This window comes from Hirundo rustica, chromosome 1 (genome assembly GCF_015227805.2).
Source record: "Hirundo rustica isolate bHirRus1 chromosome 1, bHirRus1.pri.v3, whole genome shotgun sequence".
NCBI lineage: Eukaryota > Metazoa > Chordata > Aves > Passeriformes > Hirundinidae > Hirundo > Hirundo rustica.
The window spans coordinates 120192640-120219589 of NC_053450.1; the positions used below are offsets into that span (position 1 = coordinate 120192640).

Here is a 26950-nt window from a genome sequence, read left to right on the forward strand (position 1 = left end):
GAAGAGATGAAATTAATTGGCCGATCTACTTTGTGAAGAAGTCCTTGGTAACAAAATACCTTGCAGGACTGTCAAAATAATCCTATCCCAGCTTTAACAGCACTGTTTCAACAGTTGCCACTAACAAACCAGTTACCGTTCATGCTGCCATAGTCTAGATGAGGGATGATTGGGTTACATAATCAGTTGTGATTATTTCTCACTCCAAAGTGTTGGTACTTGCTGAGTTTCTGTAAGAAAAAAAAAAATGCATATAATTTAGATAATACAAATGGAAAAACAGCAGACTGAAAAAAGAACCCCAACCATAATTGCAAGCCTGTAATTCCATATGAGTCTTCAGCATTACAAATCACAGCTGAACGAAGTATCCAGGCACCTAATTGGAAATTCAGTTCTTCCTAATAATATATTAATCCCATTCAGCCTGTCCTCAGCACAGAAGACTGGGTATCATTACTGATTACTTATGCAAGGTAGCCTGCTAACAGAAGAGGGATTAAAACATTCTCTTGATCCTGCACAGTGAAGTAATTCATTGGCACAAAAGTTGAATTCAAATATTGAGTTTATTGGATTTTCAGTTGAGGTGATTATTTTGAAAGATAAAAATATTGATAATGAATGAAACATGGTAGAAAAGCACAGTGGTTGCCCTGTGTGTTCCAGTGGATCCTTCATCATTCAGAAACTGGATATTCTTTGATTCCAAATGGCAGCATATTGCCAAGAAAAAAAGCAATTCTCTTTCTCTTCTTTCCTGATAGTGCCGATACAGTTTTCCTTCTAGGTCATTTCACGGTGAAACCCAAAAGGCTTTTGATTTGAATGCAACTTTATCACAAGGACACATTAAAGGACCAGTTTAAAGATGAAGTTCTGCCAAAACTGTATTTAAAGAGTTTCCAGGCTACTCTTTGTTTTTATGATGAATACTACTGTGATATTTGCTGTAACACAAATAGAGTTTCCACAGTCACCATGTATGCCCTAAAGAAATGATCCCCCAATTTAGAATTATTTATGAAATGTCTCTAGAAAATGAGTGTGCTTTTCATATGGATAAAGAAATTGTCCTTCTTAATAGCAGAACTTAGTACAAATTAAAGGAATAAAACACAGATTGACAAATGGTGGGGTTTTTTCCTTTTTAAAAAACATATTATTAGGCAATTATGAAATTTTTTTGACAGTAAGGATACAGCTTCTGAGCTCTTCAGTGTAAGACAGACATGGAGTCCAGTGGAGGGCTCCAAAGAAGATTAGGGGACTGAAGCACCTCACTTATGGGGAAAGGCTGAGGGAGCTGGAACTATTTGGCCTCGAGAAGATAGAGAGGTGTTGGTATCTAAAGGGAGATGTGAAGAGGATGGAGCCAGCCTCTTCTTGGTGGTGCCAAGCAGTAGAACAAGAGGCAATGGGCAGAAACTGATCCACAGGAAATTCAGCCTGAATATGAGGAAGAACATCCTTACTGTGCAAGTGACCATGCTTTGGAACAGATTGCCTAGAGAAGTTGTGAAGTCTCCTTTCCTGGAGATCCTCAAAAGCCATCAGCACACAATCCTGAGTAATATGCCCTAGGGGACCCTGCCGGACCAAGGGGCTTGGGCCAGGTGACCTCCAGCGGTCTTCCAACCTCAGCCATTCTGCGAAGCTCCCCAATAGCAGAATGACACTGACTCTGTAAAGTGCCAGCAACAAAACGTTGGAGGGTTTTTTGACTCTTCGGTTAAGTTTAGCTTTTGATCTAAATCGTCGCTTTGAAGCACTGGTGTTCCGCAGCCTGCTTATCCAACCTTCCCCTTTCCTTTTGCCTGTCCCTACGGCGCTCTCTCACGATGTCCTTTCTGTTCAAAGCAGGGTGCTCCGGCTGAACCGCCCAGAGCTGCGGCTCTTCCCTCGGGCGAGCTGCAGCGGCGGGGCCGCGCTAACGCTGTTGTTTGTTTGCCAGGCGAGGCGGGCGAGGCGGCGCCGCCGGGGCCGGCCCAGGCCCAGGCCCAGGCCCAGGCCCAGGCCCAGGCCCAGCAGCATCCCCCGGCCACCACAGGTAGGCCCGGGCGGCGCCCGCCGTCACTGCCGCTGTCCCTCCACCGAGCGCCGCTGTTGTGCCGGCAGAGAGCTCGGCTCCTCCGCGTCCTTCCCGGCCGCCCTGTGTCTGTGTGTGTGTGGCCGTGGCTGTGCGTGGCTGTGTGTGGCTGCGGCTGGGTCTGTGTGTCTGCATGTCTGCGTGTGGCTGTGTGTGCACGTGTGCATGTCTGTCTGTGTGGTGTATGTGTGTGTCTGCGTGTGTCTGTGTGTCCGCATGTCCGCATGTGTGTGTGTCTGTCTGTGTCTGTCTCTGTGTGTCTGTTTTTCTGTGCGTGTCTTAGTGTATCTGTGTGTCTGTGTCTCTTCACTGGCATCCGCCGTGCGTCAGCATCCATCTGTACTACAAACCTCCATGCTCCTGCACTTTGTAGCCCATTTCCCACTCTGTCACGGGGGCCAGTTCCACCATCATTGTCCCTTTTAGCTGCATTGCTTCCCTCTTGTTATATTTGGGGCAGGTATTTTAGGTCGAGCATCTACTGTAGTGCACTTGACTAACAGGGAGCTTACCTGCCTTGGCTGAAATAAAAAGTGTATGGATTTGTGTGACGAGTGGTTTGAATGAATTTTAAAAATGCTGGAAGCCTTTGTTCCAATTTCACTGTAGGAGAAAAAGGGAAACTAATTTATCTGGAAAGTTTTATAAAACTCATCTCATTCTTTTTGCAAATTTTAATATCCTACATCCTCACTATGGCAAATACAGACAGATGAGCAGATCCAAATGGTTTTGAATTATATATGGTGTCTTACTTCTGTTCTTCTTGGTATCTTTGTCCTTTCTCTCCTTGTAACTATGAAAGCTATTCTTTTCCTCTGTAGGGATCAAATAGAATGAGCCATCAGTTTTGTGTGTCTTTTTTGCATCTTCTTCAGATTTTTCATATATTTTAGCAGATAATTTTATTTCTTGGTTATATCCCTCATAACTTAACTCAAATTTAGTAGGACCTGAAACACACTGTCTTTTCATTGTAAATCTTCTCCTCCTCCTTGCCATCACCTTTTTACTTTATTATACAGCCTAATTACTGATCACATTGGATTTAAAATATCATTCTTTTCAAAACATCAGATGTCTCCACAATACCAACAGGTTGGTCCCTTTTTCCACTGCCCCATCTGAGTGTTTTCTAAATGGTTTTGAGGCAGAGCATTTATTACCCTGGGGTCAGTCCCAGTATCATTAGCAACACGCAAGTAGTGAGCCACTTAGAAGCCAGCGCATGGAGATAATGTTGCTCCTTTTTGCCTAAGAAATGGATGTATTTTTAGTGTGTGAAATCCTGTGCATCATTACTGTGAACTATTTATGCATTTTAGGGTGCATATATATATATTTTTGAAACATCCTACACAGTAATGTGCTCTGACTGCTGCGTACGTCAGGGATCCTTACGTAGTTGTTCTGCATGCTTCATAAGCAGGTATTTGATTTCCATCTTTATGGGGCTTTTCCACCTGTTTTATATAGGGTTTAGGACCTTCTGGTATATGCTTAGATGGTCAGAGGTTAGATTTCTCCAGTGTTTTTTAAGGAGCCATAATCAATCTGATATTGCCAGAATGAGAAGATGAAAATGATATTTTTGATTCACTGGTGTTCTCAGGTTGCTGATTAAGCTGCTAAAGAAGAAGGACATGGAGTTCAGTTATTAACTGTACTTTATTGCAAACACTATGTATTTTGATTCTACAGGAAGAGTAAGACTTTTTTCTTTATCCTTTTTTTTTTTTTTTTTTTTTTAATAATCCAAAATTAGAAACTCTGTCCCATTACCTTCTTGTGAAGCTATTGAGTGAGCAGAATGTACCACACTGCACATTAAGAAAGGTGTAAAATCAGTAAGGCACAGAACAGAGAAGGTACAAATGGCATTTGTGTCATTGCCCCGAGATCCTGAAATCTGCATGTTGGTGCTCCAGTGTTGCTTCCAAAGTTATGTGAGGGTTGTTACTGCCTCCATGCATACATGATACATGTGAAGGACTAGAGAAGCAACATGTGACTCGGTTAAATGTTGTTGCAGCAGCTTCCTTTAAGAGTTGAACTCGATGATCCTTGTGGGTCCCTTTCAAGTCAGAATATTCTGTGATTCATTAAATTTCTATGTTGGGAAAATCAATCATAGATGTCTCTCTCTCTCTCTCTCTCTCTCTCTCTTTTTTTTTTTTTTTTTTACATTAAGGAAAACACATACTGTTGGTGTGACCTGTCTTCCAGCATTATTATTTACAGTTATAAAAACAATAACTCATTTGGAAATTAGAAAAGCCTATAACAATCAAAGAACTATGTTTTATGAGTTGCAACACACTGTAATTATTCATAAGTGCTGCTTTTTCTGTCTTAATTCTCAATTATATCCCCAAATAATCCATGTCACAGAACTGTTCACAGGGTTGGATGCAGAATTAAAAAATAGGACTTCTTAATGATAATTTCCCCAGATTTGCTTATTCATGCGGAAGTATCAGGTGCATCCTAACCTTTCTTCTTACTTGGGTATCAAACATACAGATATAGTATTTTTATCACTTCTGGTTTACTGCATCTCTTAGTTTAACTAGATCTTTAATTGCTCTTATTTTTTATTTTCATCATATATTTTACAGGCCCTAAGAACCAGACTGTTCAAAGCTCTTGGTGTTATTTGAGCAAATTCTCTTTTAGGACAGTTGTATTCTGTCCACAAAATCTTGTTTGGTTGTGCAAATAATTGCATATTCTGTTCCTCTGATCCATCTTTGAAGTGTAGCTGTTGGCAGTGGCCATGAGGACACTTCTCCATCTTTTCAATTTCTTACTATATTTTTGATATTTTTTCCTTAGAGCTGAAAGACAGAATATAGGGGAAAAAAAGCTTCACAAATAATTTTTTCCATTGTTTTACCAAGCCATATGATTTCATGTGTGGGGGTTCCTCAAATATATTTAGTGTTCTTCTCTCAATATTATCTGTGAATTTTTATCACATAATCTGCTTATTTGCAGGTGAAGTGTGTTAAGCCCAGGACATATAATGAAGAGTATATGAAAAAATACACATTGCATGTTGTTTAACATTTTTGTTTGTTTTGTTAATCTTGGCCCTATGGGGAATATATGTTCTTATTACCAGGATGGTAGAGAGAGACTATTTAATCTAACATATACGTTGTAAATATTTTTCTGTCACACTTTACTGTGTCCAACAAATAGATTTTTTTTAACATTTAGCATCTATATTGGCTGCTCTCGCTTAGCTGTGTGAATTGCTTTTATAAGTACTTTATTTGCTAAAACATGGGATTCCATCTGTTCCAAAACTATTTTTAAGTTTACCTCCTGCAAAAACAGTACACTTTACACTTCCATTGTAAACTGCCACTATGAAATGCATAAAAAGTCTTTTTCTTAAATAAAGGCAACTATAAGGATAACAATGTTGCCAAGTTACATGATTTTATCCTAAAATTAGAAATTTTCTTAAAATTTCCTTGCAACTGAATTATTTCTGCTGTTTGCCATGCAGTGTTTTCTCCTTTTTCATCTCCAGAATTATTTACAGTGTACTTGATTAATGCATATCCCATTTTTTTATAAAATGTGAAGGCAAAAATTAAGTGAGGTCTACATCAGCCTCTGTCCCATGCACTTTCAAGGAAACTCCTCAGACTAGGTGGTCAGTAGTAAGTGCCTGGAGAAGGACTGTGAAGAAACAGAAAAATCCAGTGGAATGAAGTTGGTGGGAAATAAAGAATATGAAAAGAAAAATGTTAGAATAAGAAGTTGCAGAAGAGGCAGTGTGGAGGGATCTGAAGAAGAGATGGAGGCAGATAGGAAGGTCCACAGAAGCATGAGAAGCAGGGCGTAAAATGCAGGAGGGTTATGGAAGAGGTGAGCAGAATAAAACAACAGGGAATGAAGGACAAGGTGGGAAGCAATTTATATGAGTTTTCTTCTAGAAAATGCTCACATCATTAAATCTAGATCTTTTCTTGGGTTTTGTCATTTAAGGTCTGTTTATTCACACATGATTTTTTATTTTTTGCTAGTCTCTTTGCATTTAACAGTCTCCTTGCAAAAAGTGTATTTCAAATAAATCTGTATTTATTCCCTTAAGAAAATGTGAATGTTGTAATTGCAGAGGCTCATACTTGATGCTATAGATGGTAGCATGAAAGCACACCAAAAACATAGGAAAATAAAAAGGAGAACATAAACCCTCTCATCAGAATAGCCATCAAACGAGACAGGGAGAATTCATGAGCATTAGCTTTACGTTTATTTAACTTTTTTTCCAGAATGGAAAACTACAATTTCACGGAGTCATTCTAGCTTGGCTTCATCGTACACATGATAAAAATATTTTTTAAACTAGTGTCTTTCCTTAGGTAACATTTTTTTAATGAAAGTTGATGCAAACTGACATCCTGGGGTTTTTTTCTCTGGAACTAATGAAAGCAAAATTTTAGTTTTAGTATTTGAAAACACTTTGTAAGCCTCAACTAGAAGAAATGGTCCTTATCAGAGGCTGCCTGATGCATGCACTGCCATGGTGAACCATCCCAGACTTCTCCCCAGATGTCTTCACTATGACAGTGTACAATGCTGGATTCTTTTCAAAAGCTCCATGAAATGACAATAAGTAACTATTAAAGACATCAGAGTGTCTGTTCGGTGGATATGGCCACAAAATTTGAAGCATGAGAACTTACATTCTTTTCCAAACTTAACTTACTTTTTTTCCCATTTAAGTATTGTGATCTAGATCTTCAGTGTTCAACTCACTTTTGGAAACTGAAGTTCTTGTTGTTAGCATTCTTTACCAGGTTTTATAGTTGGAAAAAACTATTTCCATTGTAGTGTTGATGACATCAGGATTTTGGTGTTCTTTTATTTTAAGATGGTACTTTGCTCATTTTGCCACATAGGTCATGAAGTTCCTCAGTCTGTGGATATATTAGGGTACATAGTGAGATGGTATTTTTATATATATATATGTGTGTGTGTGTGTGTGTGTGTGTGTGTGTGTGTATATATATACACACACACACACACATCATTCAACATATATATAGATATAGGTGTGTACTAGATAGTGTGTGTTTGTGTATATATCTATATATGCACAAAGATTTTGTGTTCTTCTCTCATACAGAATTTAAGTTCCATGTGAGAACAGTACTTCGATCTCTCAGTGCATGCTGACACACTTCAACATTTCATTCTGTGTTGGGCTGTCTGTGACTCAGTCAATGTTAATTAAGACAAGGATGTATTTGAGGGGAAAATGTCCATTGATTAACTGTTTTGGTTTTTTATACTTGCTTTACAGGCCAAAGTTCAAAAAACATCAGTTCATCTCCAAGCATAGAGAGTTTGTCTGGAGGACGTGAATTTACAGGATCTCCACCTTTGTCTGCATCAAAAAAGGATTCCTTTTTCAGCACCATCTCCCGCTCACGTTCTCAGAGCAAAACTATAAGCAGAAAAGAGTCGGTGGGTTCTCTTAACATTTTTAAGCTATTTTAATGTCACACTGCATTACTCATTAGAGACACTCATTTCTTCCATACATTGAGCGCTTGCACTTGGAAATGTTTCCCCAAGCACAAATTAATGTCTAAAGCAGAAATAAGCTCTTTCAACATTTTGTGTTGAGTGACGTCTCCATTATGGCTCCCATCCCATTATCCTGCCTGAAATGAAACTGTGAAAGTGGCTGTTGCCTCTGAGAAAGACGAGAGAAGTCCCGTAAGAATTTTTGCTGTAGTCCTGAAGTTAATAAACAGTTCTGTGGGAAGCTCAAATGCTCAGCAGATCCAAATATGTCCATCTGTTGTCCCTGAAATTCCTTAATACATCAGAGGTTTCCCAGTGTCTGTAGCATCTGTAGTCTGCAGTCACAGTTCTGTTTCTTGTGCAGCTCTGACCTTCCATTCGGTCACAAGAAGCTAGTCTTGAAACAGATTGTTTTCATACAAGAAAATCAGCTCTTATGGGTATGTTCCAAAGAAATTCTCATCCTATCCAAGATATTTTAGGAGCACTACCTTGATAAACTAGGTATGCCATGGAACATGAGGATTCTTGTTTATTCTCTATACACATCCCTTTGTCTCTCTGCTGACCAGAAAACAGTTACATATTAGATAGATAATGCATAATAGTAATGTTATATTTTTTATAAGGTTAAGACACAGTGGTTTTCTCCATTCTCTTTTCAGAAATGTAGGCTCATATATATGCCTCTTGATTTCAATACGTAGGAATTGTAGTAGCCAAATTTCTGTTAGAGCATTCTTCGGGTGTTCAGAGCTTATATTGCACAGAAATTTCATCTGAACTTTTCAGTGCTTTTTACTTTAAACAGCAGAATCTATATTAATAGTCACATCATGTTTTCAATTTGATACTCAAAATGTTCTAATGAAATGCACAACTTTATGCAACTTTGTTCAGTTTTTGTTTACTGAATGAAAGTGTTTTATTCTTGATCCAAATGCTTTACTGTTGTCTAAAGAAAAGCTGTGTTTTGTGGTTAGTCAAGAAGAAGCTATAATTTTGGTTTGTGACCATTTAAAACATGTTAAATTTCATTTAAAGCTAAAACAACAATTTAATTTCTTTTTGCTTGACCTCATGAGTTGAAGAAAAATAAATACAGCAATATTGAACTTTTCTTTTTATGTGGCTTAACAAGATGTAAACAGAGCTTTCATTTTCAACGTCTATCCAGGCCAGAACTTGGGGGTTTTGTACCAGTAGAGTTGAATGATAATTCCTCCTTAGTCCTCTAATAGGAAACAGGAGAACTTTCCATTACATATTCATATTCAAATAAAATCCATAAATTATTAACTTTTTGGGGAGGTAAATAATGTCCCAATTTTGGACATTATATTAATGCTTTCATGAAGAATTTTGGATAAAGAATTATGCGTTATAACAGTCCTTGCGATAATTTTTAGTGGATTGGTAATCATGATAAATCAGGGCATAAATTTTCAAAATAATTATTTGAACTGTGATATGTAGTTTATATTTTAGTATTTTATGATTAAAGAGCTAGAAAAGGTTTTAGGTTATCAAAATCCATTTCCTCGGGTTCAGTTTTTGACTGACCCTTAATTCAGGCAAAAGGAATTTGTAGCAGATCCAAGAGGAAAAGGTTTGTTTAAATCTGTTTTCCATTGCACAAGAGACTGATTTTTGTTTTCCTGTAAATTTCATGGTACTTCATTTTCCATATAGAGTAGAAGACCCCAAAGAGTTCTTCCTGAGGTCCCAAAGCAGCTGCATCTGTACTCTCGAGTTGTACAATTGCTTCATTTACAGCTGTTTTCTGGAAGCAGAAGGCTTGAAAATATAATGGATCCACATTGTTTTATTTACCAAATTGAACTGGTTTACGTTTTTAATCTTATAATTATGCAGATTATGTTGTTAAGTATTAGGGAAATTACCTTTGTTGGAACATTGCCATGCATCAGTCTCTTTATAGAAAGATAGCTTTAAAATCAGTTATTCTTGGTGTGGCAGATGAAAGATAATCCATTTCTCTTCATCCTTGTATTTCTATTACAAACCCTTTCCAAGCAAAGTGGAAATGGAATGCATACATAAAAATACGTCCTTAAACATGCAGTTAAAATAAACCATTTTCATAGACCAGAGGGCATTACTGTGATGGTGTGATGGGATGGACAGGAATGTCATTGCCACAGATTGCACCTGGAGTGCTGTGTCCGGCTCTGGGCTCCCCGGTACAGGAGAGATGTGGGCATGCTGGGGAAAGTCCGGCAAAGGGCCACAAAGGTGATGAAGGGACTGGAGCATCTCTCCTGTGAGGAAAGGCTGAGAGACCTGGATCTGTTTAGCTGAAAAGAGAAGGCTCAGAGGGGATCTCTCCAGTGTGTATCAATATCTGGAAGCAGGGTATAATGAGAACAGAGCCAGGCTCTTTTCAGTGGTGCCCAGTGACAGGACCAGAGGCAACAGGCACCAGCTGCAGCACAGGAGGCTCTGTCTGATCATCAAGGAAGCATTTTTTTTGCTCTTGAGAGCAGCTGAGCACTGTCATAGGTTGCCCAGCAGACTGTGTATTCTCTGTACTTGCAGATATTCAGAAGCCATCTGGACGCTAATCCTAGGCAGCCAGCTATGCTTGGTGGCCCTTCTTCAGCATGGGCTTGGGCAAGATGAGCTTCTGAGGTCCCTTTCAACCTCAGCCATTCTGGGATTCTGTGAGAGGATAAACTCTCACAGAGGAATGTGACATGTCTAAATTCTTTATTTCCTAAAGCAAATCCAACAAGCTGGGCTTTATCTGTAAGAGTTGTAATCAAAATTGATACTTAACTTGTTTCATCGCCTCCAGGAATAAAATGTGTCCATTTCTCATACTAAGGACTTCTTAAGGTTACTAACATTTGGGTTGTATTTATTCTTCTACATATTTTTGTCCCCTCAGATGCAAGGATCATTGGAGTGACTTTTTTATTTTTGTTACCAGAACAGATGTCCCCTGTTTTATTTAAATAAATTAATTTACAGCCTCAGGGCTGAATGCACAATATCAGTTCATTTTTTGGGAGCCCATGGCATGCTGATGTTTTTGGCAATATTGTTGAGTGGCACAAAGCTATATGTTGATGTGAGGTCCACCAAAAAGATTTGAAAGCCTGTTTTGTGGCCAGCATTGAGATGGTTCCCTGTTCCTTTGTATCCTTTGTGGCTTTCTGACAGCAGTAACTTAAGCAGCAGTTTCTGGAGCTGTCTTCCCATAAACAAACACAGGAATTTTTGGTCTGTAATGCACTCTAGTGCCCACTACCTTCTTAATGGTTCAGTCTTGCTGGAATAAAGTCCTACAAAATTTCCTCTCCCTGCCTGCCTACTGCCCTCTACTTTTCACCAGGGTTGTGGAGAAGGGTGCATTTGTGCTCCGTTTATTTCTCATTATGTTTTATTTATGTCTCCAGCAACCATTAAAGTAAGTCTACTCTTCTTTTTAGCAAAGAGCAGAGCTGCTTAGACGTTGATTCTGGCAAATATGGTCAGCTGGTCCTAGTTTCTGGCAGAATATTCTGTAAATTGCTTTCAGCCACAGATGTGCCAGAGAGGAAACTTCTGAGTCAAACAAAATAAACATTTTTAAAACTTTTATTAAAAGAAAAAAATTATGACGATGTGGATTTGACTGAAAATAAAGTTTTGATTTGGAGGAATTTTGTGTTTTAATAAGTAAATTTCTACATAAAAGGTTTCAACTTAAGAAAAATCAAATTACCCATTTGGAAAATACATATCCTTGAAAAGTTCCCAAGAAGGAAACATTTCTAAGGAAAATCTGGAGCAGTTTATTTCCTTTACTAAAATAATTTACAAACATGGTCAATCAGAATCCTAATTTCTTTGCAAAAATATCCTGAACAGAAGTTTCCTGCATTATGCTGGTTTTGATTGCACAGACTTTTTAATTAAATCAAATTTGACAACATATGCTATTGTCCCCACAAGCATGTATAAACAACTATTACTGTCTGTGATTTACGTAGCTAGTCTGACTGATTTGAAGTTAGTTATGAGTACCCCTACAGGTTAGAAAATTAAAGTATGCCATTATTTTTAATTAATTAGGCATCTGCTGTAGTGATTTAAGAGCCTGAGTTTCAGACAAACTTGACCGTTCTATTCAAGTAGGAGTGGTATATGAAAATCAAAGAGATAATAAAATAAATACTAGACAACCACACAAAGAAAACCATGTATGCAGAAATTCCTTTGAAGAAGAAATACCTTTGGTGCATTGGCAATGGTTTTTATTACCATGTATCTTTTCCCTGACTGTTACTTTTAAAATTTCTTTAGAATGTTTTAAGCAAAATACTTGTCATTTATTTGGAAGTACAAATGCTATCATGAAATGTCCTTTTTTCATTAAGCATCATAAAATGTGCCCAGAATAAGTTAGTTTGTCTGCATACATCAGCCAATTCTTGATCAGTATATGGGATTTTTTAGGCCTAAAGTTAAAGAGATGTTGATTATTCTCAATACCATTAAGTTTAAAATAATTTAGTGCCTTAATGTTTAACTGTAGTTAATACTGGAGAACATGTCTTCCTTATTCTGATGTGACAGGCCAATTCATACACCCCCCCCCCCACCCCAAAATGCAATTTATTTAATACTTCAGTGCTTGTCTAATTTTAGGGTTAGATGAAAAGAATATTAAATTTCAGATGCTGACAGGTCACATGAACAGAGTTCGTAGAAAAACCTCTGAGATATTTTGGAAGCATGGTTCTTTTCTCGGTTGCCTTCCTTTGAGTTACAGGATGTCATTTAAGAGCTGAAAACTAAAAGAAAAAATAAGTTGCCTTTTATAGTTTTTATTAGAAATGCTTGCAAGTTTCTTAGAATCTAGTAAAGCAACAGCTGTATGCATGAGTGGCAGCTTTGAATCCTAGAGCTCCTTATCTTTTTTTGGAGTGATTCATTTCAGAGAAAAGAAACTGTACTGTGATAAAAACAGGAAGTTAATTGCTTAGAAAAAAAAAGATGAATAAAAACCCAAGAGGCTCTGCAGTGCTTTTTCTGTCATATTGTGAGCAATAAACATGTATACAGAACGGACCTGTGGGGCCATTTGGAATATTTTTAAAATGCCAGTGTAAACTTATCTTTCTCTGATACTAAAGATTCAAATACCTGTAGGTGAATAATACTTTCTAGAAACTTCTTCACAGAAGCAGAATGATACCACTTGAAAAAAGACAGTAAGAACATTAAAAATTATTGGGCAGCCCTTTGAAACTGTCAGAAAGAATTTAAAAAATACTAAAATAATGAATGGATGAGGCCATCAGCAATGTTCACAAAAAGATCAAAGTGACTGAGGACACAAGAAGCGTGATGCTTCACTTCACGGCAATCATGCTACCAGCAGAGACACAGGTCTTGCTCTGTCAATCCTCTTTCCATACATTAATCGTGAAGTTAATGTTTTGACATCCCACTGGCAAAGAAAAACATATCAGAGGATCTGTGTTGGTAGCTTGAGTGGCCCCGTTTTCCTTTTCCATGGGAATTTCATCTCTTCATCCTGCTCTTTTAAGATAACACCATGAAATTACTGTCTATTTCTGTGGAAAGCTGAGAGACCTGCACTGAACTCTCAACAAAAACATGGATGTGGATGAGACACATGCCTCTAAACCAGGCTATTGTTCTATTTGGGCGTTTTTTGGGTAGAAAGGGTTTCTGTGTTTGGAAGATTTCTTTTCCCCACTGGAATAGGTTGGAGCTATGCATTTAATAGCTTGATTCTTAGTTTTGTCTGTGTTTTGTGAAATCAGACAATTCCCTATAAAAACAACAAGACTTGCACTTCTGTTACTTTAACAATGTAGTATAAATGGTGTATATTTATAACCCCTATATAATCACTATACTTAAGTTTTACCTTCCTTAAACTCTGAAAAATTAGAGATTCCAAAACCCTTAAATAAATAATCCTGCTCTGGTCTACATCCTCAGTCATGTTAGGAATCATAGCAGAGGTCAAATACATCGTGCCTGACCAGAGGAAGATTTAGTGAAACTGTTTTGCAGCTGATGCTTAAAAAGAATTTAAATGAGTTTAACAAAGGGTGTACTTTGGGAGTCCTTCATAAAGGACTATGTATGTTGAACTGTTTGTATTAAAAAGTTTATTCAGGCAGCAAAATCAAGAAGCATAATTATGTAAGTACATAACACCTGATCAACTCTCTCAGTAAGGTTCAAGTAAATCCGTTAGTGTTTCCCTGCTTACATTTCTCTTACATTTGCCACAGTGGGCTTATGCGGTCTTAAAGGCCAGCAGGTGGGCAGAAAATCCCTCAGATGTGATAGTGAAATGTAATGGAAGAAATAGGATTCTCATTTGCCTATGTGTTTATTTATAACTTTTTCCAAAATGCTTACAGACATACCATCTATATTAATGTATCTGTTTTATTATTTATGAAGAAATTTTCCAATATTCTTAAGTCAACAATCTCAACAGCAGCACTGAGAGAAGCCTTTTATTAGCATTTCTGTCCAAAGGGATAATTTCTAGTACCCTACAGCTCTTTCTGTTCTTATCTATTCCCTTACCAAGTGGAATACTACATATTTTCTCAGCTGTTCAGTGCTTACCCATCCACAATGAGTTATGCCCAGCTTTTGGCATCCCATGGATCTTCAGATTTTTATGAGTTCCATTTTTAAACTGTCTCTTGGCAGTCCCACAGTGCAGTGCCAGCAGGTGGACTTGTGCAGGCAGCAGGTGGATGAGTCTCCCTTGTCTTTTGTCTGATTGCAGAAGAGATTTCTTCCCATCCCTGCTTCCTTTGTCTCCAGGCAGGAGCTTTCGCCATTCATTGTATTTATCCTTGCCATCTTCCTGCTAAGGAAAAATTGTCTGACCATAGAAGTGGAATATTTTTAAGGGGAGAATGTACCAAGATTATGTGAAAACAAGTCCTTCTCGTGCTCCAGTAGTACAGTTGCTGATTTCCAGCTCTGAACAGTGAGCTGGTGCACCTAGAAGCTGTTCCAATAATAGGTTCTACAGTGGGAGCTGCTTTGGAAAATTTTCAAGCCCATAATCCTTTGCCACTAACATCTCCAGGCAAATGGAGATGTGGCAAATTAAGCTGGCAAATTGACTTTGAACTGTTTAAGATGAAAATGTAACAGCAGGACCAGGTGATTAGAAGCTGTTAGCCAGAGTTTCAGCTATTTTAATTGAAATTAAATATATCCATCAGGTTGTAGGGAGATCCTCTGAGGCACCACCTTTCATTTTCTTCCAAATTTTTCTGTATATTTTTAGCGCTTTTTAAAGACACAATAAATCAGATATATTGATAATCATACAACAGTGAAATAAAACAGCTATTTTGTCTCAAAGTCAACAATCTTATAAATATAATTTTTACATTTATAAATAAATATGAATGATAAATAAATATTGTTTATATGTAAAGAATAATAAAAAAAACATGTAGACTCCTAAAACTAGGGGTTAAGGAAGAGGAGAGTTATTCTAGTTTGGAAGAGGAGAAATAATTGACCACAAATTCTTATTTCTTATATTTCAGGAAAGCTACAGATACATAATGCAGTAAAATACATGTGCATTTCTGTCACTCATATTCAAATTTAAAACCAGAAATGCTAACTCTAGAATGCTAGAAATTTGGATATTGGAAGAGAGTTCCTGGGTCATTGGTTATTCAGAATCTGAGTTGCAGCCCCATTCAGTTTTATTGGGGCTTGTTCTCTATTTTGAGGGGGAATGTTAAGTACAGAAAGGCTGAAAATCTTATTCTTTTAATCCTTTATTGTAATATCTGGGTTCTGTTTATGTGCTCATAGCTTGGAGGAAGCATTGTGAGATGCCATCCCTTACTGTGTTGTTACAGAGAGCAGACAGGAAGTATGCCCAAAACTATGTGCTTTTGCAGGTGAATGTCTTCTAGCACTTCAATTTATTGCCAAATTTGCCTTGGTCTCATTCTTGAACATTTTTATCTGTATTATAAAATTCCTTTCTTGTCTTTGATACTTGTTTTCAAAGTCCTCTGTACCAAATCATTTTTTGTTGTTGTTGTGTTGGTACATAACCTGATTTAGCTTGGCTCCTTGGAATTGCAACGATATTGGATACTTGGATAAGTGGATATTTTGTTGAGCTTTCCTTCATTTTTTGTTTTCCTTTCTTTTTTTTTTTTTTCCTCAGTCCCATTCTCCCCACCCCTCTCAGAGGGTTGTCACAGATATACCTTCACAAAAGATGTGGCAGTGGCAGTTCTGTTTCAGGTTTTAAAACAGAGAATTACTCTTCTGAATTCACTTATTTGAGCAGAAGAGGTTGCATTGTACCTTGAAATGTTTTAACTTTGAAAATAACTCCAAGTTTGGAATCTAGACTCTTAGGATTAGTTTGCTTAGTTCATTTGTGCTTACTCTTACATTCTCTGATGTATTTTGAGACGTACAGTACTACCAGACAGCAAAATTGGAAAGCACAGGTCAAAGTAATGACAAGACAGAGGAGAAAAGAGATTAAAAAAAAAATAAAAGAATTCTCTAATCTGACAGAGAAACTGTTTGGGCTTTAAGCGTTCTGATCTAGAAAAGCCCTGAAAAAAGTATGTAACTATAGAGTCTAAGGAACCGTGCCCACTAGCACTACACTACACTTGTGAAATTAAGAGAAATTTTAAAGAATAGGGGAAAAAAAAAAAAAAAAAAAAAAAAAAAGTATGAGCAGGAGTTAAAGTGGTATAAATTAAAAACATGGTTTGGGTTTGCTGTGCATGCAGTCTAATGGAATAAAATACAAGTTTTTAGAACTTAGCTGAAAGTAGTGTGTTTAAAATGCTTGACATTTATGAAAAAATATTCAAAATTGTGAAAACTAGGAAGTTGTGAAGATGTGAAGAATGCAAAACATTACTTATTTGGAAATATATTAAGCATGGGGATATTTCAGTTAGCACATAGACATATAAATACTGTCTATGATTATGGTTCAGCACTGGAAATCAATACGTAGCCTCTACTTCTATATACTAGTATATAGTATATATATATACTCTACTCCTACTCTACCTCTACTTCTTCTAGTATATAAAGGCAGTAGCTGAACTTTATGTCCTCCCTGGGTAATATATTAATATCCACAAAATTTCATTTTGTGCAAAAATTTCACATGTACCAAAATTCTCAATGTAAAAGTGGCAATATACATTTCACCCCTGACTCTGATGTGTTTGGTGCACTGTCACCTAATCATTTCATAGCCCCTTCCACATAGAAGAAACTTTCTCTAAACATCTGCAAAATAAATGCTTTATGAAAACTCTCTAAAAATTCCACCTTGTCATCAACAACAGTTTGGCTCCGTGCTGAAGCCATGTCTAGAAGACTGACTAATATAGCCATATTGTTTCCATGTCCTCCCCATATGTGTGTCTCCAGCCATCTGTTGTCTCTTGGCTTATTCCATGAAGTCCTTCGGAGAGGCAGGATTTTTCTTAATGTTTGTACAGCACCCAGCAGAGCAAGGCCTTGGTCCTCATGAGGGACCGTGAGTGATACAGTTAAATAACAAGTTAAATTTGTAAATAAAATAAATTAAAAGCTTTGGTTACGTTTCACTGTGTGTAATTCAGTGCTCAGAAGCAGGGGTTTCTGGTTTAAATGTCGGTGTATGCTGTACACTATTCTGTGACTGGCATAGAATCTAAAAATTTGTCGGGGTGTCAACCAACATTCAGCTGTCACAGATTCAAGATTATAAGGTTAAAGCTTGTATGTAATTCTTAGATTAGAAAATGAAATAAATTGTATGTAATTCTTAGATTAGAAAATGAAATAAATTCCCACAAAATGAGAGGAGTAACCACTGCTTTTTTACTCTAGGGGAATTTGCTTAAAATTAAATGAGAAAGCAATTTATGCCTTGCATCTGAGTCTTGTTTGGCATGTAAACTGCTACTGACATCTAAAAAGTATACTCTGTTTGTGTGAATAAGAACTAAAGTACTGGTAAGACTCTTAGCAAGTCCCTCACTTCAGGATTTCCATGTATCAATCTCATTTTCCCCATTATTTTCCTCTAAATGTTTTGATACCTCATCAGAATTATTTTCTAATTTGCCCTGACAATTTGCCAAGAGCTATGGGATGTTTCCTGAGTGCTCTTACTATGAAACCCGAAAAAACTGAAAATGTGACCAAGCAAATTAATATAAGAAAAGTAGCTATTAACTACAGGAAAAAACAAACAAGCAAAAAAAACCCCACACCACGTCGAGCTCAAAACATCGCTGATGTGCAAATCTGTATAGTGTGGAAAAGTATTCTGTTACCTGTTTATTTCATGACATTCTGTTTTCTTCCCACTTCACCCAATCCGTCATTGACCAGCATCAGAACAGACCCCAGCAAGACTGGGCTCTTCTGCCACCTCAGTTCTGTCACTGGTTTGGGTGGTTTTTTATGTTTTATATTTCAGCATTAGTGGTTAAATACCTTAAATACCGCTAAATACTCTTCTCTTTGAAGATAGTTTCTTTTCCACAGCACTTAGCACTTGGTAGTGCTGCCAAGTTAATTCATATCCAGGATTCAGAATTAACATTAATGGAATTTTGCCATTCTGAGCATTCATGAATGAAGTACTTGGACAGACATTGTTGTAAGCTTTGACAACAGAGTTTGCTTTTCCTTGACTTTCCTACATGGGTTAACCAGACAAAATTACTTTTTTTTTTTTCGTCTCCTGAGTAGCAAGACTGAAAACTAAATGGTATTGTGAAAGAAAGGCATTGCAGTCCTGATTTTCTGGGTTTGTATTCCCTGTTTTCCATAATTCTGTGTTAAGCAAAATGTCATGTATTTGGGAGAAAATTTGTTTAAATTGATAAAAGCAACTTTGAGAAAGAGTGGCTTCTTCCAAAACTATATATCATCAGACCTTGTAGAGGATACCAAATTCCAGTGCCCTTACCCAGGCATGCAAAACATATTGCAACTTGTAAAGATGTGAGCTGTAAAAGGATAGGATAAAAATGTCAAAAGTGTAAAAGTTTTCTGTTCTTGACTATACTGACCACTTTCAGTTATTCACAGCTTTTTTTTCTGATGCAGTAAAATTTGATGAAAAATGGGGCATGGGAGAGGCATCTCTGATCTCATTATAAGTTCAGGAGAAAAGGAAGTATATAAAAAATTATTTCCATAGCTCTCTTTAAAAGTGAGAAGATAGATGAAAGGAAGGGTAATAAAAACAGAAGAACAAGCTTTGGACAAATGGAGAGTACCAGGACTATATAGATTATGGGGCGGGGAGTGGGGAAATAGCAAAGAAATGTCAAAAAATTAATCATAAAGGAATTAGTTGTCATCGGGAAAAAAAAAAAAAAGGAAATGTAACAATGTAAGCAAAATTCTCTATGTGGATAAAAAGAAAGACAAATATGAGAAACATTAATGTAAGTCAAGTTTTTTGCAGATTCAATCTTGCCAAAACCAGAAAAATAGTTAGACGTGTATATGAAGGCATTCAAATAGAATTTTGATTTGACTGAAGACATAAATTCTAGCCAGCTTAATATTGTTAGTGAAATGTAAATCAATGTAGTATTATAAATAAACTACTTCCTTTTCATTCTCCTGTTAAATTCCAGATGTTAATGGTTATTTGTAAGGCTCTACATCATCTGCAAGGTTGAAGGTATGTAATAGTTTTTTGAGCCCTGGAACTGAATTTTCAGAAAGTATTAAGTTGTTTTTCTGGAAGATAGCATACGTAAATTTGCAGATCTTGGTCTCCCATGTCTGATGCAATGACTCCTTAGTTTGATTTGCTGCTTGATTTGCTTCTCTTCCTCATATTGCAGCTCCAAATATTAGAAAATATTGAGCTTTATAGAACGTGTTGTTTGGTAAATTGACACTGATTTTGTATTTTGGTTGAATGAGTTGGAATCGTTGTTTGCCTGTTTCTGGTGCTGTGTGTGTCAAATCAGCTGAAAGGGCTGGTTCAGCTGAAAGGTCCAGACCGTACTGGATTTCTCCTGAATTAGGTTTGGCCTATTTGAAGAATTTATAAGTCTCTGCTCATGCATAAGAAAGATCAAATCAGCACTGCTATATGTACACAAAATAAAAATCGTATCCAGGCTACTCATTTTGTTAGCACAATGAAAAGTTGCACTTAGAGGAAAGTGCAATGTACACTGCACTGAGGGCATCTGCACTATGCTGGCTATAAATCAGTTGTTTCATCTGATACTGCTAAAGAATCTGTCATTAGAATACTGAAAAAAGTCCTTTTTCCTGAGGGCCTTTGTGATTTTGCTGCTTACCTGAGCAATCTTTGAAAGGTACTGTGGGAAGATTAGTCTTAGAAATGTTGTATAGAAGAAACTTCTGCTCAAGCTTCTACTTGGAATAGGGCAATCACTAAGCATTGGGTCAGATCAGTGACTTTGAATAGAAATTACCTCTTCTGTAAGTAACCCCTTCCAGCGCTGCTCTGCTCTTCTAATGAATATTTTCCTAATGATCAATTTGAACCTTCCAAGGGGTTTTGGGCCATAGTGCCTTCTATATTGTCACCGAGACACACAAAGAAATCACACGCAGACAAGAGATTTTCGCAGAGGTTCTTCTGATCCAGCTCCCAGCTGAAAGAGAGGAGAGAAGAGAGCCCCTTTGTTTATTCTTTTACTTTTTATACATTTGTGGGTTTAGCAGAAGATTGGCTTTTTGGGGTTTCCGCCCCTCAGCCTCAGTGGCCAGACGAATTGTCAGTTACAATTGTTTTCAGGTTAGAAATGTGCAAACAAAAGACAGAGAATGAAAAAGAAAGAATTTGTTTATATTACTTCTGTGGGAAAGGTAGAAAAACTGCTCTAATATTTTACAGTAACTAAAAGATCTGACTCCATTTATGAAAATCAAAAGGCTAATAAAGAAACTCAGAAAAACCAGGGTAACACTATATCACCTGTGAAGAGTTTGATTCCATCATCTCTTGTAGCTACAGGCTCCCAGTAGAACTCCCTTGAGCTCCTCTTCACCAAAATAAACAAGCACTGCTCTTCCAGCCTCTCCTCCAGATTTGTAGCTTTCACAGAAGCCCTGCACTGGGCCCTCTCGAGTTTCTTTCTCAATGTCTGAACTGCAGGCCCAAAGTGTTATTAAAGGTGAGAGCTCACAAGCACTGAGTAGAAAGGCGTGTAATGACTTTCCTGGATCTGCTGACCACATTGCTCATAATGTAGCTCAGTGCAACTGTTTACATTATTCATGATAAGAGAACTTTATAATAAACAGTCCAACAGCCACTGTAGCCTCCATATCCCTTTCAGCAGATCTGAAACAAAAAGTTCCTTCCCTGTCTGCACTGGTGCATTGGGATTTTTCTTCTCAGGTGCAGAATTTTGCACTTACGGAAATTTTGTAACAGAAACCTCAAAAAGGCTTCTCTTGCCTAGGCTTCCCGTGTCTCAAGGTATTTGTGAGTTGAAGTTCCACCAGTTAGCACAGCAGCCACATCTCCCAATTTTGTATCATCTGAAAATCTACTGACTGTACATTCTGTCTCCTTATCTGCGCTATTGATGAAGAGACTGAACAGTGTCCTCATTTGTTACTGTGCTCATTTCCAAACATCAACTGGACATCAAGCTATTGACTCCGTTCTTTAAGCCTGGGATTCTGAACAATCCAGCCCACCTACAGTCCTTTCATTCAGCCCATACTCCATCATATTATAAGTGACAATGCTTTTGGAAATGTGTCAAAAGCCTAACTAAAGTAAAACTCCATTGCATTCACTTCCCTCTCTTCATCTGCATGCCCAGTCATTTCGTCATCATGGGCAACCAGATTGGTCAAGTATGATTGCTCTTGGTAAATCCTTGTTGACTTTTCTTGATTATTGTCTTGTCCTTTACATGTTGGAAATTGATTCCAAGAGGACATGCTCCACGATTTTTCCAAGGACTAAGGTGAGGCCAACCATTGTATAGTTCCTTAGATACCCCTCCTCACTCTTGTTTAGTATGTATGTAAAATTAACCTTTCTGCAGTCATCAAGGATGTTCTGTAATAGCACTGATTTTTCACAGGTGGCAGCCAGTGGTTTTCAGTTTTTTTCAGCACCCAGAAGTATATCCCATGTGGTCCCATGTGTTTGAACACACTGCTTCTTCAGGTATTCACCAGCCCTTCCCCCCTGCATAGCCATTCTTCTCCTTACCAAACAGTACGTGCAGGGGTCTGGGAACAGAGTTGACCTAAAAAGTGAGACACAAAAGTGGATTCAAGTGCTGCAGCCTTTTCTGTATCATGTGTCACTGTCTTATCTCCCTTAGTAAGCAATAGACCATTTTCCTTGAACCACCTTTTGCTGCTCTGCATACATATAAGATTACTTCTTGTTACCCCTTAATGTCCCCCATTAATTTTTGCTCCAGATGAGGTTTCATCCTTCCTAGTTTTGTTCATGTGCCCAAACAATGATTGTGTGCCTGTCCTTTGTTTCCTGTCATTGTTTCCACACATGTGCTCTCCATTTCCACCATTTCCACCTCCATATGTGCTTTTCCCATTTTAGTTCATTAAGAAGCTCCTTACTCAGCCAAGTGGACCTTCTGCCTACCTTGTGTCTATGTGCTGATTCCTCACACATATCTGATTTAGGTCCCTGTTCTGTGGCAAAGTCCTCCCCCCTAGGTTAGCAAATCTGTTCACAAAGATTTCTTCCCCATCTTTGCCAGGTAGATCTGTTCTCTAAGTTGTCTGTCCTCGTCAAACTGGGTGCCAAAAGCAAAACAGTTGAAGCCCAGCTAATGCCACCAAGTGTGGTCTCCCTGGTACACCTGCTGCTCTCCAGACTTTCCCTTTTGCCATAGGATTGAAGGGAAACACCACCAGGGTTCATGTCCTCTTCACCCTTGCTGAGGAGCCCTACTGTCAATTTTGAACTAAAATGGTTTCACATTACCCTATCTCTGGTGTACACATGAATTAGCAGGAAAAGTCAGAACATTAGGTGACCCCAAACAGTCCTTTGCAACACCACAAACCTAGGCTCCATACAAGCAAGAAACCTCCCTAGTTGACAAGTCAGGCTGGAAGAGTCTCCAGCCGCACCCTGTCACTCATCACTTCCTTGGTAGTGCTCTGATACAGTGTCCAACCTGAATTCTTCCTCTGGGGGAGCTTGTTCTTACCCTCTGCTGCATGGGCCCTGCACCACTGGGCAACCCTTCTGCTGCCAGAAGTCACAAGTTTACAGTTCCCTTCCTCTTATAACTGCATGCCTTCTTCCCACTGTATTTTGCCTTAGTTGTACCTTTCCTGTCTGTCACATGAAGTTTTACACCTGGAAAGATCTTGTCAATCACCTGACAGTCACCCCAATGCAATAAAACACGCCTGCCTCTTCTTACAACTCCCCACAGGTTGCTGGGGAGCTACAACAGAACAAACCCCCCATCGGGGAGGTCACTGTCAGAGTCTGCACAGAGGTGGTTACAGCACCGCTGGTGACAGCAGACGTGGAGGTTATGCCTTGTAGCAAGTCATCACCATTTGAGTGTTGTCTGATTGTGCAGAAAGCCCTGGGTGTCCCATGTGACAAGTGCCAAGTCAACTGTCTTGTCTGTTTCCCCATCCCACTGACAGCACTCCTTGGTACCCTTCCTGCAGGAGGCTGATCAGTCAGGAACTACAAATTCATTTAGCCTTGTGCAAGATTTCCCACTTGGAAAGGAGACCTCTTGCACTGTCTGTGACTCCCTGACCACAGGTCCCTCCTTTGTGCCTCCTGGGTCTGCTGAACACTGCTCCTCCCCGTGCTGGATCCCAGCGAACGGAAAGAACAGGGAATGTAGTTTAATCAGCGCTGTTCTCACTTGCCAAGAGAGGTGGTACTGTTGTATAATTGAAAAGGTCAGTTTCAGGCTCTGTTTGGGTGGATTCAGCTATCCAAAAGCATTTCAAGATCAATTTACTGCAGTTCTCACCTGTGAATAAGAAAAAAAATAGTCTAGGAGACATGGAAATATGCATTATGAGAAGTTAAATTTTCTTATTCACCTGTAGGAGATAAACTAGCGTTCAATTACTGACTAAGAATTTTAGAATTTGATTGTGTTATTTTATAGTAGAATACTCAAATATTGCCACCTTTTCCTATCTTACAGCTGCACTTGAAATACCAATGGCAGTTTAAAATTTATGGTAGATTATTTCTTGCAGTCAGTAGTTGTTTGTACTAGGAAAAGGTCTTCTGCAGGAGCATCTCTTGAATAAAAATGTCAATGCAGATATGCTTGTATAGGCCATGACAGAACTGCAGACTTTGAATGAGGTCACTCAGCAACTCTAAATTGGTAAATGAAATCAACCCCTTTGAGGTCTTAAGTGTTTAAGTATGAGGATAAGAAGAAAAGGGTGAGAGAATACAATAAACCAATAACAAGGAAAAAATGTCTCATATCTCTTACGTGTAAGGGAAAAGTGTGTAGGTAAAAAGGGATATTGCTACATCTTGCAAGTGCTACAGTTACATTGCTTTTTATTCATCAATTTCTTACAGATTTATGATCTATTAGTGCAAATTTCCTTCACTGGGTTCTGCCTTGGTTTCTGATGGAGATTAAGGTCACTTACCTTTAAATCAAGACTGACTCACTGTATTTATTCTTGCTGATCAGTTTTGGGGGTTTTTTTCATTTGAAAAGTAATTCACACTGTAATGCTCAGTGATCTCCATCAAACAAGACTGTGCTAAAACTGCAAAACTCCAAAGAAAAACAGGGGGCTTTCTCTTAATGTCTTCAATTCAGTTGCATACTTGGACAAAAACTGGCTTAACACTGTTTGTAGCTCAGCTTTTAAAGAATTTTTCCAAAGTAGTGGTGACCTTCCTCTGCAGTATGGTCTCCAAAGTCAAGACTGGATGGATTTGTAAACCAGCAAACGAAGGCATTCAAAGAGGAATTCTTAGCTGAGGTAGTTCCCGTTGCTTAGGCAGGGCATGTGGCTGGATACTAATGTTTCTCCTGAGCCTTAAAATCAATTTTTTTTCAATTCCAACTTTAAATTAAACTTGATGCCTATTTTTTAAACATAACTGTATAATTTGGAGTAACTGCTTTGTAGTATGTTTTGTTAAAAATAGTTTTCACCTAAATATTATGTATAATGGTGTCTGAAAGTAAAGTTAGCTGCGCATAGAATTAAATACAGATAGAGGATGATGTGATAGAAAACTGAGCGTGCCAAAATATATGGCAGTAATGCATCCTTGAGATACAATATTAGATTTCATGAAATACATGTCTTGAAATTCAAAAAAAGGTTTCAAAGGAATAGCTGAGGAAATTACTCTGGCAGAAATTGGAATTTTTCTCATTTGGTGAGTTTTTTCAGCCATTGCTGTGGTACTGTGTTTGCACAAGCAAAACCAAGTAGCTGGTCTATAAAAGAATTCTGAATCATTAACCTTTCTGAGGTCAATGTAGATAACCCTTTAGAAGGAAAAAGAGCAGTACTAATAAATACTGAGATATTAAAACCAAACCCTATTTCCATGAAATGACAAAATTTTCCAAGAACAAAGGAATAGAAAAAGTTAAAAGAAGTCTAAATATGTCAAGGATTAACCTACTACTTTTACTCTGCATTATTGAAATTTGGGAAATTTTAATGCTAATAATCTCTTAATTGTAGGAGGAGGAATTAGAGGCCCAGATTTCATTCCTACAAGGACAGCTAAACGATTTGGAAGCCATGTGCAAATATTGTGCAAAGATGATGAACACGCATCTTGGTAAGTGCAGTACCTTGTATTAACCTGTAAATCTTTGCAAAGGCTCTTCTTGTGTTTGTATTAGAACTAAAACAATATTTATGTAGTCCAGTGCATATTATTTGATAAGCCATGATGAAGATTGAATTGATGTACTCAGTTGTTCTATCAGATGCTGCCAGCCACTGTGTCTTTATTCTGTCATACTTTTAAACTTGGGAGTAGGATAGCCCCTGATGATACTAAAAAAAGTAGAGATATTTTTAAAAAGATGCTTTTGTTTTCTTGTATTGTAAGAGACTTGTTGGAGCTCAAGCCATGTGAACTTGAAGTCCATTTGCAGTTCAACGGTCCCACAGTGATAATTGACGTGTGCAGCTATAGTTGTATAAGATTCATACACTTTCATTAAATGTAACATTTTCATAATCTATAATTACCTTCGATATGTTAAAATGTTACTGTAGGCTGGATAGTTTGTAATATTTGTCTCAGAACAAATATAGTAAGATAAAACTTCTTTCTCAGAAGAAATACAGTAAGCTAAAAGTCAATACATTGGGAGCAGAATCAGCAAATACTCCAGTCTAGAATTCTGCCTACATATTGCCAAGACAAGCAGAGAAAGTAAACAAAAAACTTCATTCAGATCAAGAGTAAAGATTTTTAACCAGGTTTTGATAAAGGCGCTGTTTTTAAACTGTGTTGAACTGAACTCTAAATGTTAGCATATTTAGTTATGTGAAAAAGCATCATTGTTGAGAAATCAGGGCAAAACTGCAATCATTTTAAGATTTATTTATGGTCTGAAATATTTGAGCAAAATAAAGCTGAATATTTCAGTGAGTAGAACTAAGCATGTGATATCTACCTTTGCCAGGTCAGAAAGTTCAGATGTGAAAACCATATTGTATTTGTATTTTCTTTTATGTGGGTGTTTTACTAGCCACTGTTATAGGCCTAGGGAAACTTACAGATATTGTATTGCTTGAAAGTTGGGAATCACAGCCTTGAAAAGCCAAGTCTAAACCTCTAACCCCGACAGCTTTAGTCTGATGTATTGTATTGCTTTTGTGAAGGCACATGACTAATGATGAGATTAGAAGCAAGCAAAGGGATAAGTTATTAGCTACTGAAATGATGGGGGAAAGATTGCTCTGTCAAGAAGAAAAACTGAAGTTTCTTTCCTCTGGGAAAGAAGAGGAGGCATGTTTAGCAAGTGTATCAGTTCCAAGCATAAACATTTCACCAACTATAGCTGCACCAGAGATGAGAATGAACCCAGACAAAGCTCCTTGAAGCAGTCTGCCTTTCAGCACTGGATTCATGAAATGAAAGCACATGATCTGTGATCGTATCCAGGTGTTAAATTTTTTTTCCCAAATATATTGGGAACAAAAGCATTTAGGACCAGTAGTGTCCCAGGAGCGCTGTGGAGTGGTTCATTACCCTCACAGGACACGGAAAGCCGTCCCTTACAGAGCTGTGGCTGTGGA

The 26950-nt window shown here is 37.8% G+C and overlaps 1 protein-coding gene across 7 annotated transcripts in view; it reads left to right on the plus strand.

Moving 5' to 3' along the window:
- The window catches only part of TBC1D5 (TBC1 domain family member 5), a 317128-nt gene that overhangs the window by 267083 nt on the left and 23095 nt on the right, over positions 1-26950 (plus strand). For 4 of the 7 annotated variants that reach the window (XM_040072842.2, XM_058421823.1, XM_058421826.1 and 1 more), the window contains 2 exons: positions 7413-7576; positions 25376-25475. In XM_040072842.2, the coding sequence (XP_039928776.1) occupies positions 7413-7576; positions 25376-25475 (264 nt within the window). Of the gene's footprint in view, positions 1-7412; positions 7577-21609; positions 21643-25375; positions 25476-26950 lie in introns of all 7 variants that reach the window. The other 3 variants (XM_040072823.2, XM_058421817.1, XM_058421820.1) reach the window with 1 other exon arrangement.